General features: G+C 43.6%; 1 protein-coding gene across 1 annotated transcript; it reads left to right on the top strand.

Annotated features, from left to right (window-relative positions):
* Positions 1–506: 506 nt before the first annotated feature.
* On the top strand, positions 507–21353 carry clint1a (clathrin interactor 1a). Its single transcript, XM_048262430.1, is given in 13 exon segments — positions 507–714; positions 12356–12460; positions 12628–12724; positions 12914–13022; positions 14802–14969; positions 16424–16595; positions 16801–17035; positions 17385–17475; positions 18171–18227; positions 18394–18444; positions 18447–18631; positions 18997–19180; positions 19852–21353. Coding segments are annotated over 13 exon segments (1812 nt in total). The 5' UTR covers positions 507–673; the 3' UTR covers positions 20169–21353.
* Positions 21354–22393: the final 1040 nt, after the last annotated feature.

Below are 22393 nucleotides of genomic sequence, written 5' to 3'. Positions count from 1 at the left end.
ACACCTGTTTTGTGGGCTTTAGCAAGAGTTGACTCAATGTTCATACAGACACCAACTTTTCATTGTTATCACCAAAACACATTCTTCAGTGTGTGTGTGTGTGTGTGTGTGAAGTGGAGGGAGCAGCCTATGGCAATGGGCGCAGCCTGTCATCTTACCAGACCGGATGGTTAACCTTATTGTAGGGCCTGTTCAGCATATTATTATTAACAGACAGATCATTTAATCAATAAGATTATGCACTTAATAAACTAAGTGCATGTTGAACAGATATGTCTTTAGACCCCAGATACATGGAAATAACACTAAAATTAATGTTAATCTGGTTGGACATTAGGTCTAGCCTAGGCGAAGTTCATGTGCTGCATGGTCTCAATGAAAGCAAACTGCAGGCACTGAGAAAGGTGTTGTGAGAGCTTCTTTAAAAACACCAGACGTAAAAACTACATATCCAACATTGCTTTTACGCACTGTGCGCCACAGTGACGTTGGCAGAGCGTCTCCGTAGTAACCTGGCGGCCCGGCAGCAGCTGGGAGTGTAGGAAGAGGTGGCTAGTTCGACGAGTTCAAGGTTTCCTCTGGGTGACAGCCCGCCTGCTTCAGTCACTGGGGTGAACAGGCGAGAAAGAAACTCTGGTTCTTGTGGCGGAAAGCCTCTCTTAAAGGAGCCAAAATGCTGAACATGTGGAAAGTTAGGGAGTTGGTCGATAAAGCGTGAGTACTGCGGCGTCTAAAGCGCCGAATATCTTAATGTTTTGGGGGTATGTGAAGTTTGTACCTGTTTCAGAAAGACACGTACCCAGTGTCTGACGTCACGTCGCTGTTTTGTGTTCAGGTGCTATGCTAAGCTAAGTGGCTAGGTGGTGGAAACGAAAAAGTTTTACCATTCATGTATCCGTCCCATATCTTATAAGAAGTAGCTTTGCTAAGTTGGTTAACGTAATAGCCAATAACCATTGTCATGAACTTGACTATCAATTATGCAAGTTAGCTACTGTTAGTGTAAATAAGCTAATAGAGAGCTAGCTAACAACTGCTAACTTGTGACGTTTGCAAAGTGTTGAAATTAGCTGGCTAGGACTCCATCTAGCTACTGGTTACAACAAACTTTGCGGTGGCGACTGGCTTGTCATTCGCCTCTTATGAAAGTTTGAAGGATATGTTATTTCCCGTTGTGTGTATATTTTTAATCTAATACATGGTTTCCCATTTTGTTAAGCTACACGTTCAGGCCGATAGTGTTGTGATGTAACAGCAGGCTACTGTAATTAGCTAGCTGAAGTTGCCAGCTCGGCCCGTTGGTCAATGACATGTCATCAGCATGTTGCTGCGGGCACTTTCTCAAGACTGGTCGGGGCGGCCTCGGTTAGACAGTTCAGAAATTATTTTAGCAGAGGGATATTATGCGGTCGCACTCGTAAAGAATGCTCCCGACGTTTATCTTTAACAGCCTGTCAGGCGACTCGCTAGCTGACTTCCGGGTCCCCAGTTGTTGTCCAGCGGTTGAAATTATCATATGAAAAGAGTACCTGGCGCAGGTGCGCGTGTGTATTAGTTCAGTACTTTAGTGCGGACGGTTGGCACAAGGCCCCTGGTAGACGACACCGGGCGCGAACGCTCTTTAACGTGCCAGTGAACTGAAGCTTGCAGGGCAGATACTCTTAGGTCACTGCCAGGTCAAACACTTTTATCTGACTTCCGCGGTAAGTGAACAGTTACAAACTAGTGAAGTGACTGGTATTTAGGAAGCAAAAACACCTGTGTGTGTGTGTTGGGTGGGGGATACAGTTTGAATATTGGCATAAGTTGTAGGCCTATCAGTGTTTAAATGACTAACTCAACCTCTAAAGCTTTGTCACTCCCCCTTGCTGAAACCACACACACACTCACGAAAGTAGTTTGTTTTGACATCAGGACATCCGTTCTACTGAGCCATCAGATTGTAGATTACTGTCTGATGATGAAACAAAACATCAAGTACAAGCAACCACACAGTGGTCTTACAGTGGTACAGAGACACACACATACAAGCACACTCAAAAGAATGCAGGCATGCATACACACGCAAACACCTACAATAATGCACACACTTACATTCCTGACACATTCCACTGCTTCATAACTGTTTTTATAATGTTTCTTATTTTCATTTTATTTTTCTTACAATTTCTTCTTTTCACTTTGCCCTGTGTGTGTATTCCTTTTCTCTGGTGTGCAGTGTCATCTGTCTCTGTGTCTCAGTCTGTATGTAGTGTGTAGCGTCTTCAACTCTTAATTGTACAATGTCCTCTGTGTTTGTAATGTCTGTCTGTGCTGTTTAACATCCTTAACCTTTTAATTGTACCGTGTCCTTGGGTGACTTAAAAGACGCTTATAAATAAAATGTCTTATTATTATTTACATCGGCATATGCATGCACACTCAGATATAGTGTTGCTCGGTGCACGGAGACTAGAAAGGTATCATGAATCATGGTGCCTTACATGCACACTCAAATATGGTGTCATGATGGGTAATATAGTGTCATGATGGGTAATATAGTGTCATGATGGGTAATATGATTGGGGCAACCGTGGCCTACTGGTTAGCGCTTTGGACTTGTAACCGGAGGGTTGCCGGTTCGAACCCCGACCAGTAGGCACGGCTGGAGTGCCCTTGAGCAAGGCACCTAACCCCTCAGTCCTCCCCGAGCGCCGCTGTTGTTGCAGGCACCTCACTGCGCCGGGATTAGTGTGTGCTTCACCTCACTGTGCGTTCACTGTGTGCTGAGTGTGTTTCACTAATTCATAGATTGGGATAAATGCAGAGACCAAATTTCCCTCACAGGATCAAAAGAGTATACTTATACTTATATACTTATATACTTAATATAATGTCATGGTGGGTAATATGATGTCATGATAGTGGCATGATGGGTAATATAGTGTCATGGTGGGTAATATAGTGTCATGATGGGTAATGTAGTGTAGTGTCATACAAGGATACAAGGAAGTTTATTGTCACATGCATATAGTTACTGGAAGTAAGAAATGCAGTGAAATTATGTCTGGTGTCAGCCTATTTGTGCATTAATGGGGGGGTAAAGTGCAGTAGAAGAGGGGTTTAGTAGATTAAGTGGCAAGGGCTGCATAAAAAAGGTGGGGAGGATTGGGATTGGGTGGGGGCACCAACAATACTTACTATTGCAAGCAGAGTACTGTATGTAATGTATGTGAGTGATGACAGTGAAGATGTGTGTGTGTGTGGGCGGGAGGGGAGTGGAGCAGTGACTGTGTGTGTGTGGTGTGTGTGTGTGGGTAGGTGGGGGCAGTGTGCTGTAAGTATGTAGAGGATGTGTGTTGGAGAAGATCCTGAAGACAATGTGCTGTGTATGGGATGGGGTGGGGGGCAAGCAAGTGTGCTGCTTACTGTAGCAAGCAGTGTGCTGTATGTATGTGAAGTGATGACAGTGTGTGATGTAAGGTGTGTGTTGGGGATGGATGGGGCAGAAAGGCTAGGCAATCAAGCACATGGGTAGATGGAGGAGAAATCAAAAATAATAAATAAAAAGTTCTATGGATATGTGCATAAGTGTCATGGTGGGTAATATGGTGTCATGATGGCTAATGTAGTGTAATATAGTGTCATGGTGGGTAATATGGTGTCATGGTGGGTAATATGGTGTCATGATGGGTAGGGCTGGGCGATATGGCTGAAAACTGTATCACGATATAAGTATTTCATATCAGTCGATATCGATAATTACTGATTTTTAAAAAAATCTATTTCAGATAAGGACCAGAAGGAAAAAAAGTTCAATTTAAACACTTTTATTTTAAAATTAACCTTCCTCTGATTTTAATCACCTCAGTTATCAATCAAAGCAAAAAGAGAAAAGAAATAGCAACACAATCATGAAAAACACTCAAATAAATAAATGTGCACATAAGTCTGAATGAAAATATTGTAAACAAAGTAGCTTAATTTGCTAATTTATCATAGCCTACTAGACTGTTCAGTTTCCCCACGTGTGTTTAAGTTTCAGATAAAGGGTTATTAATCTTATATCAAAACCTGCTTATTTAATGAAATCTAACCTAATCTAAAGGGTTATTAATCTTCTATCAAGATCAAAAAATCTAGTTGGTATTGTTTTCAGTAGAGAGACACTTACCTAGTGTTTTCTCATAAAATCATGTAACTTAATTGAAGAAGAGTTTTTAAGCCGTCTCATCCTGAAAACAAGCAAATTTGGCTGCCAGTGCGTTGAGCAAATTTGTGTGTTTGTTTGTTTGTTTATTTGATAGGGACAATAGAGTCCCGAAGTGTGACGTAGAGTTTCCATGACGGCAGAATCACTGGATCTAAACAAACTTTCGAAGTGCCATAAATAGCATTGAATGTAGACATGTGGCATCATTTCTAGCTAATAAAAATAAATATATCCATTTAAACGTGTTTGCCCACTCTCCCCCTCACTATTTACAATCTTCATTGAACCCCTAGCAGCTGCCATCCGTCAGAACCCCCTCATCAAAGGTGTCCAGACTCCATATATGCATCACAAAATCAGCCTTTATGCTGACGACATTCTTCTCTTTCTTCAAGACCCCACAACATCAGTAGAAGAAACCATCAAACTCATTGACACATTCTCTAAAATTTCTGAATACTCAATCAATTGGAATAAATCTGCAGTTCTCCCATTACATCCCAACAGCTGGGATGTGACAGCCAACTCTTCACCTATCCCACTCTGCACTAACTATATCACTTACTTAGGGATAAAAGTCTCCCCCCAGGCTGTCAGACTTATTTAGCCTAAATTATTCCCCTCTACTCACTTCAATAGATGATGACCTTCAACGCTGGAAGAACCTCCCATTATCCATCATGGGCAGAATCTCAGTAATCAAAATGACAATACTGCCCAAAATAAACTATCTATTCTCTATGATTCCAACCCAGCCCACCACCCTCTGGTTTAAGTCTCGATTCATTAATCACTAAATTCTACTGGAAAGATAAGACCCCAAGGATCAAACTCGCCACTCTCCAAAACCAAAAAGCAATGGGAGGACTAGAGGCCCCACACTTCCAGCACTATGCCCTGGCCAACCAGCTCCACTTCATCCACAAATGGCTACACCCCACCCCCTCAGACAACACCTGGTTAGACCTAGAACAAACAATCTGTAAAGAAATTAAAATCTCAGATCTCCCTTTCTGCAGTCAGTCGGTCAAAAACATCCATCCTTCAAAGCCCCAACAATTTCAGCTACTCTGACAGCCTGGTGGAGATTCTACCACATCACTGATTCACCTATAGCACCATCAATTCGCACCCGATTTGGAATAACCCAGATTTCACCGTCAATAAAAAAACACTTAACTTTCACACATGGATGGGAAAAGGGCATCACTCACCTTCAACACATTCTTCAAGACAATAATCTGGCCTCATTTTCCTGTTTGGTCCAGAAGCACGGCATCGAGTAAACACTTCTTACAATACCTGCAAATTAAATCATCTATCCTAGGAAAAATTAACATCCAGACAGCTAACCTTGACATTCCCCACCAATCTCAGAGCTGCTTAATATTCCCTCTCCCAAAAAATACTCTCCCAAATTTACAAAATTATATCTTGTTCAGAAAAAACAATTGGCCTGCCATATCACAAATGGGAATCAGACTTATCAATTACTCCCCGGTGCCGACTTCTGGACCAAAATGTGCAAAAAACATCTACCTCATGACAAAGAATAGTAATCTACAACTAATACAATACAAGGTTCTTCACAGATTCCACTTCACTGCACATAAATTGGCAAAAATGGGGTTTGGCTCGGATCTTTGCACTCACTGCACACAAAATAACCCAGATACATACATTCATGCGGTTTGGCATTGCACTCCAATCAACCACTTCTGCGTGGAGTGTCACAAAAATCTCTTCTTCCATCTTTGGCTGTCACATCCCAGCATCCCCTTCCTTATGCATACTTGGTGATACATCCACAGTCAATTTAAAGCAACTCCGCAATAAAACACTACTGGTAGCGCTGACTATCGCCAAGAAAACAATCCTCATGAACTGGAAATCTAAGAAAAAGCTCACATCACTCATTGGAAAAACTTGTTAACAGACTATATATCATTAGAAAACCTATCAACTACAAACTTAATCAATACTCAGGATACAACCTCTCCTTGGTACCCCTTTATCACCTACTTACAGTCCTGACCCTCTTTGCCTGAGTTCCATCTCCACACGATCATAACACACTTCATCAACAGATACACATATCATCAAACACTAGGCAGGGAGGGTAGCTGGAACTATTATTGTTATTATTATTATTATTAGTAGTAGTAGTAGTAGTAATATAAATAGCATCCCCTTCTTTCCCTCCCCTTTTATTTACATTCTCTGATAACTTTACTAATTTCACTCTTTTCTCTCTGCCTCTCCCATCGTTATTCTGCCGGGGCCCCATTGGATGGCTTGGGAGACTTCGGTCCTGGCGGGTCGCTGTGTGGTTTTGGCAGTGGTTGGGTCCTGTGGGTTATCTATTGGCCCTGGGCCCCGGTGTGCACCCTCCTCATAATGCCATGCACACGCCTTGTCCTGGAAGCACACAGCACGCTTTACTCTCTTTTAATCGCACTACATGTTAGGTGACATACATAAACAAAAAAACAAAACAGGCTAGGTTAAGAGTGGAGTGCAGGTAGATGCCTCATTAGGTGTCTATCTGCATGCCTCACTTATTTTAATGCACACATTGTTGAGGCATACATCTTACACAGGGTAAGTGTGGTGTGCATGGGGAAATCCTGACAGATATTCACCATGCATGCCCACTTTTTAATGCTACATTCTAGATAGATCCCTCAACCTAGCCATTCACATACTGTACATATTTAGGTCAAGAGGGCGTGTTGGGTGAAGGTCTGGGGGGCGAGGTGTGTGGTTGGTCGTGGTAGTGGGGGATGTGTGCATATGCTGGGGCCTGAGGCGAAGGGTGGCACGCAGGTCCTCCCCTCTGTCAGCTCAAGGCCGCAGTATAACTGCAGGGGCTGGGTGGAACTGTGGCCATTAATGGGTGCCCAGGTTGGCAATCAGTCAGGCAATCAACCAGGCAATCAGTTATTCCTATTATTATACTTATCATTAATAGAATAATTACAACTCCTCTTCTGGAACCTCCCTCTCCCTCTCTATGTTCCAGCTTCTCTCCTCCTGGCCCAACAGCAAACCAGCCTTATACATATGCGGCAAGACACACACACACACACACACACACATACATCCTCACATACTCACTACCACTCACCCCCATCCCCACCCCCCATCCCAACACCACCTCATTCACACTTTAGAGCTACCATCCGCACCCCCCATCCCCCCCTTTCTTTTCATTCCGGTCATCAATTTCATCCCTGATAATCATATCTGTAATCATCCTGGACGCAAATCATCCTTAGCCTTTCTGTTATTAATGTTGTGTTATGTTTGTGGAAGCCAAGTCAATGTGATGTCTTGTTAAGTTTACAGTATGTGTTTATGTAATGTACGCCTGTTTGTCGATGTAGTATTCATGTGCATGTCGAGGTTGCATTTTCTGTAATGTCAATGATGTTTGCAAATAAAAAAAAAAAAAAAAAAAACGTATGTTTTACCTGCTAGGCAGCAGCTTAGCCACATAACACGGATTCCCCTGGCAGGTGTAATAGAAAGAAACAAAATTCCAGTGGATATTTCAATGTCTTATCAAAGACTGGCGGTTGTTAAGAGTGACGCTTTTGCCAAAAAAAAAGCCAAAACACGCCTATGAATTTAAGGATTTTAACCGCATGCTGTGAAGTTACATGCAGGTCTCTTTTACGGAGGAAACCCATGCTAAAATAAAACTCTGTAGTCACGAATTTGATCGTGTTGGTATGAATATATGTTGTAGTATGTGATTCCTACAGTGTAGAAAAAATATACTAACGTCTTAGAAACATTGTAAAATGATTGAAATATATTAAGAAAGCCACCGCTATGGTGATTTCTAATGGTAGATTGATTTGTTTAGATCCAGTGAAATTGCTGCCTTGACAACGCTACGTCATGGCTTCGGGACTCTATGCTCATTAATCAACAGACAAGTTACTTGCTGTAAACAAGCCAGGGTTAGCTACACGTGCTAGTTTCCATCTGTTGTCCCTAGCCAGATCTTAACAGGCATAAGATCTGATAAGACTCCTTAAAATTGTCTTTTGAACTCCCCATGGGGATCAATAAAGTATCTATCTATCTATCTCAAACCAAATAGATTTGTTGATCCTAATATAAAATTAATAACACTTGGTTAGATTTTATTTTTTTCAGTGAAGGCAATGTGATCAGGTTAGTTGGTCATCGATCATGACCCGTGGATTTCTCGCTACCCTGGTAGGGGCAAGAGACGGGAAGTCAGTTTTAATGTTGATGTTGTTGTGTATAGGAGGCCCTACATAGTGACGTTGATGGCACAGTGACGCTGATGTTGCGGTGTATAGCGGGGTTGGCATAGTGATGACGGTTTACGAGGACGTTGATGTTGTAGTGTATAGGAGGTTTGGCATAGTGACGTTGACGTTGTGGCGCATAGGAGGTTTGGCATAGTGACGTTGATGGCATAGTGATGTTGATGTTGGCGGTGTATGATGCGTGGCATAGCGACGCCTCGATGGCACAGTGACGTTGATGCCGTGGTGTATAGTGGGCCGGGCATAGTGATGCGACGTTTACGAGTGATGTTGATGTTGTGGTGTATAGGAGGTTTGGCATAGTGATGTTGATGTTGTGGTGTATAGTGGGTTTGGCATAGTGATGTTGATGGCATAGTGATGTTGATGTTGTGGTGTATAGGAGGTTTGGCATAGTGATGTTGATGTTGTGGTGTATAGGAGGTTTGGCATAGTGATGTTGATGTTGTGGTGTATAGTAGGTTGGGTGAGAGGACCAGCAGTTCAGTTTAAGAGTAAATATGGCAGAATGTAATGAAGTTTAAGATAATTTTGAATTTTGAGGTATTTTCTTTAAAAAATGACCCAGATGCGTTTATTAATTACCAAAATAGTTGACAACTAATCAATTAAACAAAGTGCTGTAGCCCTAGTGCCCACACACACATTCTCGCTCCTATCACACACACACGGTGACACACACACAGTGACACACACACACACACCCTCCTCTCACACTCCCTCCTCTGTCACACACTGGCTCAGCCCCACCCTAGCTGGACTGGGTCTGTGCTTTTGTCACCAGAGGACCTTCTTAGACAAACTGGTTTTTCTTGTGTGTGTGTGTGTTTTGGGCAGGGCTTTGAACCAGAATTTTCTCCCAATTGGTTCGTTCTGAACAGAAACAGTATTTTAACGTTTCCCTAAATGTTCCCTAAACCCTAAAATTGACGTGCCTGAACCGATAGGAACAAAAAAAAAAAAGTTCCTGAACCGTTAATAACGTTAAAATTATATTGTTAGTCTACATACGTCTCTATCCTGTCTTCAAACATTAAAAAAGCACTATAGGCTACATTATGTAAAAAGGCATAACTAACATTTTTTTCATTCATCAAACAATACAAAACCACAAAGCATTACAGAAGCATCCATCCAAAAGCCTATGCAACTCACTTAGCTAAAATCTGTGCAAATAACTGAAATATGGTAGGCTACATAGCTGCCATTGTGAACATCAATTTGCCAAACCTGGTCAGGGCCCAATCAGTGCATTTTTGTCTCTCTTATGTCATCAGATAATACAAAACCACAATGTTGTGTACATAGCTGCCATTGTGAATATTAAACTTATAAACAAATGGCCAAAACCTTGTCAGGGCCCAGTGGGAAATGACAAAAGATTCTGCCTGTACAGCTGGCGGCAAGTTAAATTAATGATGTGTGTGTGTTATTAAATTAATGCTATGTGTGTGTGTTGTTAAATGATGCAGTGTGTGTTGTTAAATGAATGCTGTGTGTGTGGTTTGTCTGTGTGTATGTGTGTGTGTTGTTAAATGAATGCTGTGTGTGTGGTCTGTCTGTGTGTATGTGTTGTTAAATGAATGCTGTGTGTGTGGTCTGTCTCTGTGTGTGTATGTGTTAAACGAACGCTGTTGTGTAAATGTCCCCTGCTGTGTGTGTTAAATGAATGTGTGTGTGTTGTTAAATGAATGCTGTGTGTGTGGTCTGTCTCTGTGTGCGTGTGTGTGTTAAATTAATGCTGTGTGTGTTGTTAAATGAATGCTGTGTGTGTGTGTGTGTGTTAAATGAATGCTGTGTGTGTTGTTAAATGAATGCTGTGTGTGTGGTCTGTCTGTCTGTGTGTGTGTGTGTTAAATTAATGCTGTGTGTGTGTGTGTGTTAAACAGGGCTTTGAACCGATTTTTTTTTTCCAATCGGTTTGTTCCAAACAGAAACGGAATTATAACGTTTCCGTTTATGAGTTCCACCAATAAATTGACGTTCCCGAACCGGTTAGAACAAAAAAATACTGTTCCCGGAACGGTTAATTTAGTTCCTGTCAGCTGTTTAATGCTATAGAATTATGTCACATCTTTCTCATCCAGCTTAAAACCAAATGTAATAATATTACAACCATTATTAAATAATAATAATTATATTATTAATAAAATAGTAATTAAATAGGCCTACAATTATTTCAAAATGTGTAGTTTATTGTTAAAAGAGAAAATGTCCACACAAACGTAACAACATGATTAAGACACGGGTTATGCCACTCGAAAGCAACAACAAATTCCAACTGGGGAAAGGCCATCCAGTAGGCCTACTCATACCGTAACAAGCCATCTGTGCATTAGGCAAACAGAGGTGTTGGCTTCATTTAGCCAAATGTTCGCTAGTCCATCATTAACGGGAGTCGACAAATATAGCTATTGTTGTTGTGTTTGGAATGAGCATTTTAATTAACGATGGATCGTAATTTACCCCCCCTTATTTAAGATGTGGAGTGGAGACTTTGTAATCCACCGCCTTCTCTCCATACAGTCAGCGAATGTCTGATGTGATGTCACACAGGAAGTGAACCTCAGCCGTCATGGTAACGTCTTGAGGAAAATAATTACTTTTTTTTTTTTTTTTAACGAAAACTTTGAGGAACGAAATAAAGCCGGTATTAACCGGTTACCATTATTTTTAAATAAGTGTTCCTGTTCCAGAACATAAAAAATAAAAACGTTTCCGGTTTCGTTCCTGTTGCCTGTAAAATACAAAAAGTTCCCGGTTTTCGTCTTCGTTCCTTGAACCGGTTCAAAGCCCTGGTGTTAAATGAATGCTGTGTGTGTGGTCTGTCTCTGTGTGTGTGATGTTCCCAGGACTAACGTTGTGATGAACTACACTGAGATTGAGTCCAAGGTGCGGGAGGCCACAAACGACGACATACAAATAAGCTGATCATTAGGACTTTAAAATTATATTGTTAGCCTACATATGTCTCTATCCTGTCATCAAACATTAAAAAAGCACTATAGGCTACATTATGTAAGCGGCATAACTAACATTTTTTTCATTCATCAAACAATACAAAACCACAAAGCATTACAGAAGCATCCATCCAAAAGCCTATGCAACTCACTTACCTAAATCTGTGCAAATAACTGAAATATGGTAGGCTACATAGCTGCCATTGTGAACATCAATTTGCCAAACCTGGTCAGGGCCCAATCAGTGCATTTTTGTCTCTCTTATGTCATCAGACAATACAAAACCACAATGGTGTGTACATAGCTGCCATTGTGAATATTAAACTTATAAACAAATGCCCAAAACCTTGTCCGGGCCCAGTGGGAAATGACAAAAGATTCTGCCTGTACAGCTGGCAGCAAGTTAAATTAATGATGTGTGTGTGTGTTGTTAAATTAATGCTATGTGTGTGTGTTGTTAAATGAATGCTGTGTGTGTTGTTAAATGATGCCGTGTGTGTTGTTAAATGAATACTGTGTGTGTGGTCTGTCTCTGTGTGTGTGTGTGTGTTGTTAAATGAATGCTGTGTGTGTGTGTTAAATGAATGCCGTGTGTGTTGTTAAATGTATGCTGTGTGTGTGGTCTGTCTCTGTGTGTGTGTGTGTGTTAAATGAATGCAGTGTGTGTTGTTAAATGAATGCTGTGTGTGTGGTCTGTCTCTGTGTGCGTGTGTGTGTTAAATGAATGCAGTGTGTGTTGTTAAATGAATGCTGTGTGTGTGGTCTGTCTCTGTGTGTTTGTGTGTTAAATTAATGCTGTGTGTGTTGTTAAATGAATGTTGTGTGTGTGTGTGTGTGTGTGTGTGTTAAATGAATGCTGTGTGTGTGGTCTGTCTCTGTGTGTGTGATGTTCCCAGGACTAACGTTGTGATGAACTACACTGAGATTGAGTCCAAGGTGCGGGAGGCCACAAACGACGACCCCTGGGGGCCCTCAGGGCAGCTCATGGGAGAGATCGCCAGGTGTGTGTGTGTGTGTGTGTGTGTGTGTGTGTCTGTCTGTCTGTCTGTCTGTCTGTGAGTGTGTATGTGTGCATGCATATTAGTGTTTATTTGTCTGTAGTTTTGATGGTGGGTGTGTGCATGTAGGGTAATTGTAGGTTAATAATTGTGTGTGTGTGTGTCTTCAGAGCCACATTCATGTATGAGCAGTTTCCTGAAGTGATGAACATGCTGTGGAACAGAATGCTCAAAGACAACAAGAAGAACTGGAGAAGAGTCTATAAGGTGTGTGTGTGTGTGTGTGTGTGTGTTCAGACCTGCATCTGATATCCATTTGTGTCTAATAATTTACTGTCTAATGATCTTTTCATAACCAGTGTTGATTATTGTGTGTCTGTCTGTCTGTCTGTCTGTCTGTCTGTCTGTCTGTGTGTGTCTGTGTGTGTGTCTGTGTGTGTGTGTGTGTGTGAGCAGTCCTTGTTGCTGTTGGCCTACTTGATTAAAAATGGCTCCGAGCGAGTCGTCACCAGTTCCAGAGAACACCTGTACGACCTGCGCTCTATAGAGAGCTACCACTGCATAGGTACACACACACACACACACCTGTATGACCTGCGCTCTATAGAGAGCTACCACTGCATAGGTACACACACACACACACACACACACACACCTATATGACCTGCGCTCTATAGAGAGCTACCACTGCATAGGTACACACACACACACACACACACACACACACACACACACACACACACACACACACACACACACCTGTATGACCTGCGCTCTATAGAGAGTTTTCACTGCATAGGTACACACACACACACACACACACACACACACACCTGTATGACCTGCGCTCTATAGAGAGTTTTCACTGCATAGGTACACACATACACACACACACACACACACACACACACCTGTATGACCTGTGCTCTATAGAGAGTTAACACAGCATAGGTACACACACACATACACACACCTGTATAACCTGCGCGTAGCGAACGTGCTCACCTACTGGTAGTAGTCTACTGGTAGTAGCCTTCTACTATTTTCATTCAGGAACATGTCGTGTTGACTGTTGTGTGGGCTGTGTTGGTTTATCTACGTCTGGTTAATCAACAGAGATATTCGTGTTCATGTGAACGCCGGAACACACATCCTAAATATTGACAAAACTACCCAGATCAGATATATAACGTTATTTGATGGGCAGACTCTCTCAAAGCACTCAGCAGATATCATGAACATCGTCAGATAGCTTCGTGAGATATTTTCTAACATCAGTGTTCAAACAACAGTCCATTGGATGTGCATCAAACTAACATATTCCAACATATTTCAAAATTTTAATATGCTTATTTGCGAAAATATATGAGCAATGCAATTGTTCCTTTCCAGCGGTGTCAGGCTAGCCTGACGAGCCAGACCCACATTAAAATGTAGGGTCTGGGCACTCACTGTTCGCAGTGCTCAGTCCGAGGGGCGGGATAATCAGTTGTCTTTCAAATTCCCTCTGCACGCAAATAGGACAGCGCAGCGCCATGAGTCCCATGCGCTTCCCACCAGCGGAGCTAGTTGGCTAGTTCAAACGTTTGCCAACTTAATAAAAGCTTAACTCGTGTCACACTGTTTGCCAACAGCAACATCCATCTTATTTGTTTTCAAGTAGCAGGGAATTCAAGCCAAACCGTTGCAACTCTGCCATCAATCATTATGTTAAGCCCACCTAACGACTCTATACATGATTTCATTGGCCTGATTGAGTTTCAATTTCTGGAGCTCACAAGCCAACGGAGAGTTGCTAGACTAGCCCTGGCAGCAAATGTAACTGGCAGCAAATGTAACTACATGCATTTATTCTGTGAATGGGACTTGGGTCAATATTGGTACTCTACACACTAAATGTCCAAATGTAATTTGCTGCCGCTAGGGGCGCGTCTAGATTTCTAGGCTAGTGTCAGCCATCTTGGTTGAAAAATTTGGCCAGCTCGCTGAGCTTGCACGGTGTCCTGGGTAATTTCATCTCCCACTTCGTTTTAAGCCTGCATCGGTCCTGGCTATATTTTGAGGGTTGATTTTAAAGGGGAAAATAACACTTCCGCTTGCTCCCTAAAGTAATGGGACACGCAAAAATCTAGGGGAAGGGGAGGTATTGGGACGGGCCCATAGTCCACACTACATAAAGTTACTTATAATCCACACTAGACACTACATAAGGTTACTTATAATCCACACTACATAAGGTTACTTATAGTCCACACTCCCATTTGGGTGCTAATCTCTGTGTGCGTGTATATGTGTGTGCGTGGGCGTGCGTGTTCATGTGTGCGTGTGCGTGTGTGTGTGTCAGACGAGAACGGTAAGGACCAGGGCATTAACGTCCGTCAGAAGGTCAAGGAGCTGACGGAGCTGGTGCAGGATGACGACCGTCTGAGGGAGGAGCGCAAAAAAGCCAAGAAGAACAAGGACAAGTACATAGGGGTGTCCTCAGACAGCATGGGGAGCTACAGGGGCTACGGTGAGCGCACACACACACACACACACCAAGGCAAAACCAAGGCCTGTGAAATATTTCTGTGCAAATCTTCGGTCTTCATATCTTTTCCAGACCTTGAAATTCTTTAATTTTTACAGCTTGAAAAACACACGCCGTTTGGGCATTAATATCTTGACAAATATTTTCCCTAGCCTCCTCAGATTTTCTAGGGAGGGAGAACTCGTAGCACATGTAAACAATTTAAAGTCTGTACTAAATGTCTCCTGGCTTCCGAAAGGGCCCTAGATTTCGGAAAGATGTGCATTAAGTGTGATATTAAGGGTATTAAAAAACAGTTTTGTTTTTTTCATTTGGTATCAGTCATTATTTCCTCTTCAAATACATCAGTTTATTAATGTCAATGTAAAGGTAAAACAAGGCGTGTTTGTATTTTTGTGTCATTTTCAAGCAACTGAAATGGTATGTGGGGTAGCACTTTGTACCAAGTCCCATTCACAGAATAAATGCACGTAGTTACAGGTGTTTTGGGAATACCAAAATAAACATTTACAATAAACAAGAGATTTTAGGGCCTCCCTTAGGTGAAACACAGAATAGTTTTTTGCTCCTTTTATAATAATCTGAGTACCCAGAAGCTCGCATCATGAACGAACTTCTGGGCCAAAACCTTCACAACCAGAAAACAGCTACTTTCAGAGACGCCCACTGATCTCACTTCCAATGTGTTCATGGGCAAAAGTTCCTACTGAAACCAGTGCGAAATGGCTACTGATACAAACGTAATTGAAGCATGTTTAGAGTCGATTTTGAAGTTTGCTTTACATTTGCTTTAAACCTCTGCAGAAGTTATGTCTCTTTTGCTAGCCAGAGATGGCTAAAAAGGCAAACTAAACACCATTGTTTTGGTTGTTAGGTCGCTGTCGGCGGTATTTTCATTAAAAACCCAGTACATGTGCATACTCACAAGCTCTGCCACCTCTCTGCGATTGGCTATTGAAAAAAGCTTTGTTCGAAATCAGAGACATTCCCCTCGCCCTATTTTCCCCTGAATCCAGGCGTATTCCTCTAGACTACTTTTATAATGGTGTTATGTTCCCAAAACACCTGTAACTACATGCATTTATTCTGTGAATGGGACTTGGGTCAATATTGGTACTCTACACACTAAATGTCCAGATAAATTAAATGTCCATTTTAATGGTCCTACTAGCTACCCCACATAACATTTCAGTTGCATGAAAATGACACAAAAATACAAACACGCCTTGTTCTTATTATTGTCATGGCCTTTTGTTTTGGAGACTTTTGGGACAACATTAACAAAGGATTATATTTCTAGAGAAAATACTGATTTTCTTTAAAACTATGGACTTCTATAAAACCAATGAGACTGTGGTACAAACGTTTAATGGTTGATGGTTGAATCGGTGTGTGTGTGTGTGTGTGTGTGTGTGTGTGTGTGTGTGTGTGTGCAGCTGATGAGAGTGACGGTAAAGGGCGTCGCTGGGACTCGGACTGGGAGCAGAAGGGGGCGTTTCCCTTCAGCGAGAAGGTGGGCGAGATCAGCGGACGCATCGGGTCCAGCATCGAGGACGCCGTCAGCCGCTTCCGCAACAAACCCAGAGACGACTCCCCCGACAGATTCAGGTACACACACACACACACACACCATCAGTCGTTTCCGCAACAAACCCAGAGACGACTCCCCCGACAGATTCAGGTACACACACACACACACACACACACACACACACACACACACACACACACACACACCATCAGTATGTGTATGAAGTGATGATGATGTGGGTGGATAATAGATGAGGGAAGGTGTGGTCTCTGTTGCTCGTAGCGACACGGAAGAAGAGCGGGGGCGGGGCCAGCAGAATGGCCAGTCCAGCAGAGGGGAGTTTAAAGATGAAGAGGAAACCGTGACAACCAAGAGTGTGCAAATCGTCCAGGCAACAGAAACCACGGCAACACGCAAGAGAGGGGGCGTGCCCTCCAAGAAAGTGGACCTAGGGGCGGCGGCCGGCTACACCGGAGACTCAAGCCCCGCCCACTCCACCAGCTCTACCAGCTCCAAGGTGACCTACACACACTCACTCACACACACACACACTCACACACCGGGCACCACACAAGGTGACACACACACACACACACACACCGCCAACTCCACCAGCTCCAAGGTGACCCACACACACTCACACACACACCGCCAACTCCACCAGCTCCACCAGCTCCAAGGTGACCTATACACACTCACACTCATACATACACACACACTCACACTCACATACACACTCACTCACACTCATACACACACACACACTCACACACACCCGTATGATCAGTATCAGTACCCCCAGTAATCACTAGTTGGTATCGTTGCCTTTTTTTTTTTTACCTGTATCCCACAATGCTCCTCTGCAGAAGCCAGAGGCCCCTAGCCAATCAGGAGCTGGCCTGGTGGATCTGTTCACCGTGGAGGCCACACCCACCCAGGCTGCACCCACCAGCACAGGTAAAACACACACACACTCACCTGGACACACACACACTCACCTGGACACACACACACACACACACACTCACCTGGACACACACACACACACACTCATCTGGACACACACATACACACTCTCACCTGGATACACACACATATATACACACATATACACACACACACACTCATCTGAACACACACACGCTCACACACACCTGGACACACACACACACACACACACCTGGACACACACACACACACACACACACACGCATGGGGCAGCCGTGGCCTACTGGTTAGCGCTTCGGACTTGTAACCAGAGGGTTGACGGTTCAAACCCCGACCAGTTGGACACACACACACACACTTTCACCTGGACACAAACACACACACAACACACTCACCTGGACACACAGACTCTCACCTGGATACAAACACAAACACACACACACTCACCTGGACACACACACATACACACACATCCTCACACACACATCCTCACACGCTCACCTGGACACACACACACAAACACGCTCACCTGGACACACACACGCTCACTTAGACACACACACACACACACACACACACAAATACTGACACGCTCACCTGGACACAGCTCGTTATGTAAACTGTAAATGGTTTTCATGTCTTTACGCAGTTTAAATCTGTGTTCTTGTGTGTTTGTGTGTCTGTGTTTGTGTGTGTGTGTGTAGACCTGTTTGCAGACTTCTCATCTGCAACAGCTTCAGCAAGTCTTCCTTCAGCACCTGGTAAAGCTCTACCCATCCCCCTCACACACACACACACACACACACACACACAAAAACACACTCACACTTGCACTCAGAAACATACACACCAAACACAGTATATATAATATTTACAATATACCCAGTGTTTTTTAATATGTGTGTGTGTGTGTGTGTGTGTGTGTAGTCTCCTCCAGTGATTTCGGAGGATGGAATGCTTTCCCTGATGGAGCCCCCCCACATCTGGAGTTGACTTGTTTGGCTCCGCCCCCGTGACCTCTGACCCTGTGATGTCGGCGCCGGCCTCCTCAGAACTGTTTGATCTCTTTAGCCCCGCCCCTCAGAGCGCATCACTCTCTGCCTCTCAGAGCATCGCCTTCTCCATGGCAACCAACTCCAGCAACCTGCCACAGTCTCAATCACAGGTACACTCACTCACACACACACACACACACACACAAACACACACACAAACACACACACAGAGACGCACGTGTGTGCGCAGATGCATATGCATGCCTAACCCTGTGCATACACATGCTACATACACACCTGATGCTAATTTGTGCATAGAGGTAGTACCTGTACTTATGCATCTTCTTATAAAGTGCATAATCTTGCATTTTATATCACACATGTAGTACCTGTACTTATGCATCTTCTTCTATAGCGCATAATCTTGCATTTTATATCACACGTGTATGTTATTTACATTTATGCTACAGTTTTAACTGAAAAAAGTGAAACTGTGTGTGTGTGTGTGTGTGTGTGTGTGTGTGTGTGTGTGTAGCCCCTGAGTCTAGGAGATCCTCTGGTCCCTCAGGCTATGGGGCAGAAGGCGGGTGTTCTGCAGGGTCCTAAAGCTGGTGGTGTTCCCACCACATGGTCTGATTCCAACATCAACATCAGCCTGGACCTGCTGTCCCCCACGCCCCCCAAACCACAGCAGCCTACACTGAGCATGATGCAGCATGGTACACACACACACACACACACACACACACACACACACACACACACACACACACACACACACACACCCGCCCCTCAAACCACAGCAGCCTACGCTGAGCATGATGCTGTATGGTACACACACACACGCAATTTGAATTGGTCATCAATTCACTGAGTCCTGTGTATTATAGCAACGAGAACAAGACTGTGCTGTGGTGAATCCAGTGGGAAATAGATGTTGCTTATCGTTTATCGTGTGTGTATGTCTCTACGTGTTTGATAGAATTATTATTGGATGCAAATAGTTCTAGCTGGCTCAGCCAAAGTTTATCAGATGGCGGCTTAATTTGGCTTATAAAATTATTGGCTGGCGGCGGCTGAAACTCTAAATGGCAAATGGCACTACATGTCAGTCTAACACACACACACACACACACACACACACACTCGTGTTGGAGTCTACACACACACACACACTCGTGTTGGAGTCTAACACACACACACACACACAACACACACACACACACAAACACACACTCGTGTTGGAGTCTAACACACACAGTCTGGCGTTGGAGTTTAACACACACACACACACAGATACACACACACATGCTCACTCGTCAGACTTTAACACACACACACACCTGGTGTCGGAGTCATATGATGATGTGTGTTCTGTTCTGCCCCACAGGTGTGCAGCAGGCTCCGGTTGGCATGGTAACCCAGGGCTTTGCTGGCATGAATCTGGGCATGCAGGGTGGCGGTGCCATCCGGGCGCCGGGCAACCACATGATGCCAGGAACCGGAGTTGCCATGGGAATGCCCACTATGGGTATGATGGGAATGAACATGAGCATGGGGATGCCCGGCAACATGGGCATGGGGTTGCCTGGCAACATGGGGATGGGGTTGCCCGGCAACATGGGGATGGGCATGGGTACAATGGGAATGGGCGCCACGCCAGCGGCCAAACCGGACGCCTTCGCTGACTTCGCCAACTTTAAATGAGACCAGCGGAGAATGGGAGTGTGTGTATGTGTGATGGGGTCTCGTGACGCCTTTACCAACTTTGCCGACTTCAAATGAGACCAGAGGAGAGTGGTAGTGTGTGTGATGGAGCCTTGTGTGTGTGTGTGAGAGTTAACTGTAAACCCATGGGGAGGTGTGTGTGTGTGTGAGTGTGAGTGTGAGTGTGAGTGTGAGTGTGAGTGTGAGTGTGAGTGTGAGTGTGAGTGTGAAGAGAGAAAGAGGTGACAACAGAGAGTACTTGAAGATGAGTAAAACACAGCCAGCTGTTTAATCATGTACAGACCTGAGTTTATGAAAACACACACACACACACACACACAGTTCAATCAATGGGTAGAGGGTTGTGTGTGTGTGCATGTGTGGATAATGAAGTAATAATAATTATTATTTTAATGATGATAATAGTGATTTTAAGGAATGCACGAAAAAATTCAAACTTCTGAGAATCTCAATCATAAAGCCCACCCCTCGAGTGAGTGTGTATGTGAGAGAGAGAATGTATGTGATAGAGAGTGTGTGTGGGAGTTTCTGTGAGTGTGTGTGTGTGTGTGTGTGTGTGAGAGAGAGAGAGAGACAGGCCTCGTGACCGTGCATTAATCTGCCTGGTGGTGATTGACAGCAGCAGAGACACAATCCTCAAAAGGAGAGAAAAAAGGATGAGGGAAGAGACAGAGATGGAGGAGAGGAGAGGGGGAGGAGAGAGGGGAAGAGGGAGGAGGTTATTACCCACACAAGTGGCCTTCAAATGAGTGTGTTTATTTTTTTAATAAGTGAGTTTCCATCCTGTGTGTATGCATGACCTATGACCTATCTTTTTTACAAAGTTTTATTCTGTATTTGTGTGTGTCTGAAAGAGGGAGAGCGTCCAGGAAGCCTTACACTGCCGTGTGTGTCTGTGTGTAAGACTGTGTGTGTATGTGTGTGTGTGTAAGAGTGTGTATGGCGCTAACACAAGCCTTCCAGCCAATCGAGGCGTCTCGTCTAATCGACCAAATTCTGCTCTTCTGGGTGTGGCCCCAGTCGTAGCCATGGTTACTGAGAACACTAGATTGTTATGCAAATTTGAAGCAAGAAACAAAATCTTCATGGTAACCAGGTGGAACAGCTGATTGTATCTAATCATTTCTTTTATGATATTAAAGAGCTGAACACATCTCAACACAAGCTGATTAATATTGTGTCTGCGTGTGTGTGCGTACGAAAGTTGAACACATTTCAACACAAACTGACTAATATTGTGTCTGTGTGTAAGTGTGTGTGTTTGCGTGCTAGCACGTGTGACTGTGTGACACTGTGTGTGTGTGTGTGTGTGAGAGAGAGGGTTGGGTACAGACATGAGCCCTTTTGCCAATCCACACATCTTAAAGGACAATGAGCCCTATTGCGAATCATACCTGGTGGGTTAGTTAGAGGAACTGTAGGTATGATGCCTCTACTGGTCAGTTAGAGGAACGGCAGGTATGATGCCTCTACTGGTCAGTTAGAGGAACTGCAGGTATGATGCCATGGTAGCCGAGAAGAGCCGGACACAGAGAGGTCAACGGGTATGACGAGCTGGTTTTGGGCTGAGCTCAACGTTGCACTCTGCCCCACATTGAGCCCAGCCCCGATCTGCAAGCTGCAGCCAGGGGTACTTTGGGTAGCCTGCACACTCCACATGCTGCTGTCAATGTCAATTTATTCAATTTTCAATTTATTTGTAAGGGACAGTGTGCAAATAAAACATAAATGTAAACATTGTATGCATCGCACCAGAGTTAGCCTTGGGCTAATTTACATATGTAGTCCCACAGGAATCACTGTCAATTTATTAAGTGCTGTAAAAATAAAATAATAGTAAATAAAATAATGATAATAAAAAATAAAAATAATAAGACAAAGTACATCCCTGATCAAAGCAATAATGATAACAATAAGAATATATACAAGGTAATAATCTAAAATGTGGTAGTGGGTGGGGGCAAAAGAAAGCTTAAACTGATTTAGAGTTTAAGACCTCTAACTGATCTCCCGTCCATTACACCCAGGCTTTCTAGAGGGCCTCACACCCAAAGGGCTTTCTAGAGGGCCTCAGGGAGTCCAAGTCCATAGACTGGGTTCTGGCTGGGCCTATTTTTTTTAACACACAGAGAAAAGGACACTTCCCCTAGAGAACCTGCTTAACACACACCTATTTCACACTGAGGTTTATTTTTTTTACACAC

The sequence above is a fragment of the Alosa alosa genome, chromosome 14 (genome assembly GCF_017589495.1).
Source record: "Alosa alosa isolate M-15738 ecotype Scorff River chromosome 14, AALO_Geno_1.1, whole genome shotgun sequence".
NCBI classification, from domain to species: domain Eukaryota; kingdom Metazoa; phylum Chordata; class Actinopteri; order Clupeiformes; family Clupeidae; genus Alosa; species Alosa alosa.
This window is presented reverse-complemented; position numbering and strand designations above follow the sequence as displayed.